Source organism: Limulus polyphemus, unplaced genomic scaffold, assembly GCF_000517525.1.
Source record: "Limulus polyphemus unplaced genomic scaffold, Limulus_polyphemus-2.1.2 Scaffold976, whole genome shotgun sequence".
NCBI classification, from domain to species: Eukaryota; Metazoa; Arthropoda; class Merostomata; order Xiphosura; family Limulidae; genus Limulus; species Limulus polyphemus.
The window spans coordinates 132,302-138,341 of record NW_013666586.1 but is presented as its reverse complement, the minus strand read 5'-3'; the positions used below and the strand labels follow the sequence as shown (position 1 = coordinate 138,341).

The 6,040-nt window shown below is 28.7% G+C and overlaps 1 protein-coding gene across 3 annotated transcripts in view; it reads right to left on the bottom strand.

Annotated features, from left to right (window-relative positions):
• Nucleotides 1–6,040, bottom strand: part of LOC106461515 (centrosomal protein of 135 kDa-like) — a 152,886-nt gene that overhangs the window by 106,677 nt on the left and 40,169 nt on the right. For all 3 annotated transcript variants that reach the window (XM_022388501.1, XM_022388500.1, XM_022388502.1), the window contains one exon: nucleotides 5,317–5,514. In XM_022388501.1, coding sequence (XP_022244209.1) covers nucleotides 5,317–5,514 — 198 coding nt within the window. The remainder of the gene's footprint in view (nucleotides 1–5,316; nucleotides 5,515–6,040) is intronic.

The following is a 6,040-nucleotide window of genomic DNA, read 5'->3' as shown; positions in this document are numbered from 1 at the left end:
TTTTTGGTTACATCTAAAATGTATATATAAAACCTAAAAAATATTATTTCGTTTCACATCCTCCACATGCGAAATTTGATAAGGCTTAGCAACCTATGACAAGCAGCAAACGAGTACAAAGTTCATAACTAGAAGAGATAATTGTTTGCAATACTTCTTTATTTACTGTTCTATGTTTTAAGAAAAACAGTTTAAGAATTTATTTGTAAGTAGTAATAATTTATATACATATATAATGTATTATAACTGAAATGTGACAACATTTTACAAAATACTAGTCCACTAAAACACAACCAACACAGATCACTTTGTAAAGGCCAGTTTTATATTCTTGGATAGAGTAACATGAGTGCACGTGTGCCGTGTCATTGCAATTTCTGTAATGTTAACCAGGCACAACTGAAAAGGTCAATATAATCAAAATAATAAATGTATAATGTTATGAGATTTAAGCTATTTAGACTAAATATTTGTGTTTTCGTGTTATAATTTGTAGTCATTCTAGAATGAAAAAAGCATAATTTATATTTTTCCCTAATATTTTATGGTGGCTACAAGGTCAGTCAAATTGACCAACCCCATATAGAGTTAGGGTAGAGAAAATAACAGATAAAATATAAAGTTTTACTGAAAACAAACATTTCAAATTAGTTAGGAGGTTGTAGAGATTACACAAATTATATCTGAGATTTTTGAGATGAAGAATAGTTTTTAATCATAACATCAAAATCACTTCCACTCAGACTAGTAATGAAACAGACTCGATATATTCAGAAACAAATCTTTAGTAGAAATACTTCATTAAAAAATCTGATTGTTTTGTGTACAAAACACTTTTAATGTTTACTAAATGTCTACCAAATTTTGTAAAGATACACATACTGCATTAAAAGTTATAGTATAAATACTTAACATGTGCAAATGTGTATATAAATTCATTTATTTTATACCGAGATTGTTGAGAAAGGGTTAAGGCTTTTTCAATCCTTCAAACACTTTATAAGATCAGTAAGCAGTTTTTCAAGTTTCTGTTCACTGCACACTGTAAAAGTGAAAACAAGCAGACTTAACAGTAATGAAAAATGTACTGGAAAATTAATTTCCTTTCATTTTAGTAGTGATTCAGATAATATAATTTGTAATTATGTGAAAAATTCAAGAAATTTACTTTCATTGGGGTTATCACTAATTATGAAAGGCTTACTTCCTTTCTCACTCTGTCGTGAAAGCTTTCACACTCTTTTTTTGGTAATATTCAACAATATACATCATTGCTTAGCAACAAACCTATCACCTGATTGTTCTTAGGCCAACTGTAGTGGTTATGTTGAATGCTCAATATTCATGTTGATTTGTTAAACTTTTATTACTACCAAATATCTTTTATCCTTTGTACAGTCGAAAAATTAGAAAATTTCTGTTCGAATGTCCACACTATGTTTTCTACATCTTGGCCTAGAATGCCGTGAAAAGGCTCAAGAGTGCTATTTTAGTATCTTTCAGAGTGCATACATACTTTTGTTCATCATAATATTTCATTTTTCTGCATAGTTTTTACTTAGAGGCTGATGAAATAAATGAAGAATAGATACATTTTGGAGGTACAGATAAATTCATTTTAGTTGAATTCTATAATTTTTGTTAATCATTCAAGAATGGTTTCCTATCATTTTTGATGGGATTTTATACTAGTATTATATAAACAACAAACATATAGATTTAGGTACATGTGAACCTTAAAATGTTTGAATTTTATAAAGGTCATAAAAATTCATATCTAAGAAATACCTTAAAAGACAACATTTATGCTGGGTAGCAGCATTGGTTATATAATGATACATCATGATATTTCACCCTTTCATAACTAGTTTAAAACATAAATTTGGTTGGGTGTATTCAGGAAATATATATTTTGTGCAGTTGCTCTACATATAGTAATTATATCCTTGTAAACCTGGTGTAAGAAAAGTATACACTTTCACTAATCTTCTACCTTAGACAAAGGTATACTACAATACTTGTTCTATAAGCTTTATAGTTGCTTGGCACAATTTCTGTGTCTTATCCTGATAAACAAGTTAGTATGAATATGTTTGATTGGAATGATTGTTGATATAGGTAATCTAAGGATTGTGGGATATTGCACCAGCACTCTAGATTTACTTAAAAGTGTTGTATCTTTATGATTCTGGATTGCTTTTTGATCTGATTTTCATCCTGAATGGACACAAAAAAACTATCTTCTCCCTGTTTCAACAGTTAGTGAGAATCAGAAGTTGACTAGTAAGGTAGATATTCAAATTTTATTGTGTGAATAAATATTACGTTATTTCTATGGTTTTGTATTTGTGTTTTCTTTGCTACCTAAGGTCATTTAGACTCTATGTAAAACATTTCTGGAATCTGCATTTTTGCAAATGCTTGATATTTTTCTGCCAGAATTAAGTGTTCTTGAATATCATAGTTATATGACAAGGAATACTTGATATTCACTAAAATCAGGCAAAGAAAATTTTTATCATTCTTTTGTTAAATATTTTTTTACTGACTTGTGTAACAAATGACCTCAAAACATTCAGAATTTTACTAAACAAGTATTGTGCAAAGGAAAACAATGATATGAATGTGTAATGAAAATATAACAGTCAATCTTAAACAAGCTAACCTTATTTTAAGCTTATCCTAGCTCATTAATGCTTTCCCCACTAATTTGTGTATAAACATTGTTACTGTTTTTATTATAACTTCCTCAGAAGTTTCACTCAACAAATATTACAATGGGATATAGTTTAATTACGTGTTACATTTCTTTTACAAATTATGTCTGATTACAAACTTCAGTTATTGTTCAAAAAATAATAAATTAGTATATTCTTGTTGACCTAGAATATTAATGAAAAAATAACAAGTTAATGTTTAAAAAAAACAAGAGGGAATCCTCAATAACTGTGGCAGGATTAGAGTAAATTAAACTATGAGACTTTTTTTTTCCTTTTTTTTAGCTATATTTTTGTGCATCAACAATACCAAGTATGAGGCACATATATACCTGATTCGATTTTATTACTCATCAGGATTTCTACCAGCCTACCCTCAAATTGAAATTCTTTTATGCAGGATCAGAGTAAGTAATCTACAAGATCTTGGGCATGGTCAAATACACCAATTGAAAGGATTTGACATCCTGAATCCAAAACTGTAATTAGATCTCAAATTGGTCAAGAGATGATGGAGCTATGAGCTAAAAATCTGTACTTCAAAAAAAACTCTGAGCCATTCTATGAAATGCTTATCCTGTGGCTAAAAACAGAACAGTTGTATTAACATTTTAATCCTCATCTTTATTCTTAATCCATTTTAATTTAACAAAACTTAGTAATATTGCATTCACTTTCATTTCATGCAGAAAAAGTACATTTATACAGCCACTTGCAGAAATCTGGTTATTGACAAACCACACTTAAGACTATTATACTAAAGGCTTTAATTTATATGAAGCTTATAAACAAAAGCTAGCTTCTTAATTACACCTGAAGAATCTAGGTCCTAAATCCAGAAATAAAATGTAAATTCACTAACATTCAAAATATTAACTCTCTCAACATAGACTTGCATAAACTCTTTGTACTCGTTTAAAGTCTTTATAGATTTAACACTTCTAACTTTCAATATAGTATGTATATCTTCACAAAATTCTTACACATACAAAAAATCATATTTTTTAGTGAAGTATTTTTAATAAAATGAAATATAGATATGTCCATGAATATATTGAGTATTTGTTTTGAATAGTCCATGTGCAAAGTAATTTTTCATCTTAAAATTAAAAATACTTTTCATCATCTCAAAAATCTCAAATTTCATTTGTGTAGTACCTAAAACCTCCTAAATGCATTTTAAATGGTTTTTTTCAGTAAAACTTTATAGTTTATCTGTTATTTTATCTAACCTATCTCAAAACGGAATCGGTCAAATCGACCGACCTCATAGCCACCAAAAAAAATTTAAATAAATCTAAATAACCCAATTTCTTTTTCTAGAATGACTTCAAATTTTAACACAAAACTACATTCATTATCCTAAGTAGCTCTAAGTTTGTAATAGTATACATCTATTTACAATTAAATTTTATTGTTTTATTGCCCTTTGAACTATATCTAAGTACTATCTGTGCGATTAGAAGATGTAAATCACTCGGGGAATGTGCAGCTCACGTTATGTTAATGGATTACATTACCCACAAGTTACTATGAGCTGCTTGAATGTGTGCCTCATTATAATATTATTATTATTCATTTTACCTAATCTATTCTTAACTAACCTAAAATGATCCTTATTTTTACATTTTAGTTACGTTTATAATTAAACATAAAGAATAAACATGAAAAACAAGAAACAAAAACTTGATCAATCTTATTTTTTCTTGCTGTCGATTGTTGAAGAGAGTTAACCCTAATTTTTTATACTAATGATAGTAATGCACTTAGTTTTTATTTAATTAAGTAATGCACCAAACAATATAGATTAATGACATGCAAAATGAAGACAAATTCCCTTACGTCTCAAAATTCTTCTGGCTTTCTAACTATATGACAATAGTCTTTACAAATTCATCCAAGCTAGTCATTAACTTTCTCATGGGAACAATGTTGATACTTCAAGTAAAACTGACATTTAACTGTTCAGAACCTAATGTTTTACAATACATCAATTGATAGATAAAAACTCTGACTTTCTATTGGTTATAGGTAATATATAATTAAATTTAAGAGAGAACTATTAACGAATTCTGAAAGAGAAGATGTAACAGGTAGGTGTGGCAGGAGGGGTCTGATTTTCTATTGGATAGCTCTGTAACCAAACAAAATTGAAGACTATAAAAATTATGGTTTGTTTTAGCAATAATGATTTTATAGAGAGTAATTTACGTTTAAATGTGTCACGTGTTTCACACTAGGGGAAACTCAGGATGTTTAAAATATTGCCTTGTAGAATTAAGAACTTAAAACTCATATACTATCAAAATATATATTATTAGCTAAGAATTTATGCTATTCTAATTGGTATAACATAAACAAAAAATAGCTTAATAAAATGTTGATTGTAAGACACTAAAACCTTGTGTCATGTGCAGTAAAAGATGCCCGTGGCAATTGGGTTAAAGAATTACAAATCGCTCACATTTAGATTTAACACTTTTCCCACAGGTTCAGATCTACTAGACCTATGTCATCAACGATGTAAGAAAAAAAAACAACAACAAAAAAACATTATTAACGAAAAACCTACTCATATATATCAAGGAGTAACAAATACCTTCTCCTTTCGTTTCTTTACGAGGTCTTCTTTTTCAACCAATGTATTATCATGTGGTAATCTCCTGGGGCTTTTCTTGTAATCTTCCAGTGGTGGTGATCCTTTGTTGGAGGTAGAATGAGCAAATGACCTTTTGACCTCGGCTGTATCTTCACATTTTTCTTGTAATTCTTGGTTTTCTTGCTGGAGGTATTCTACCTAAATATTAACACATGTAACATACAGCAGTTATGTAATAGCTTTCTGTTTAGAAAAGTTGGACATATGCATGGAAAAATTATATGAAATTACCAATGGAAGTTTCTTAGATAATATGGCTAAATATATATGAAAAAAATGCTTCAAAATTACAAGCACAAGATTTTTATATATAATATGGCTCAATATATGTAAAAACAATAATGCAAAATCACCAGCAGAAGTTTTTATGAATAATTTTGGATATTTCCAAGACTTTTTTCATATTTTTATCTATAATATTGATCATTAGTTACAGATAACACTGAAACTGTCTAGAATAACCATAGTAGCTTTCATGGTGGGTTATTTCATATTATGGTGATCATCAACTTAAAATGTAGTAATTAAACCCTGTGAAGTTAAAGCATAACTAAACACCAAACAGTTTTTCAAGAAGCATTTAAAAATTAATATTATGCACCTGAAGACGAAAGAATTTCGAAAACGTCAATCCTACTAACATTTGTAAGGTTTCTACAACAGC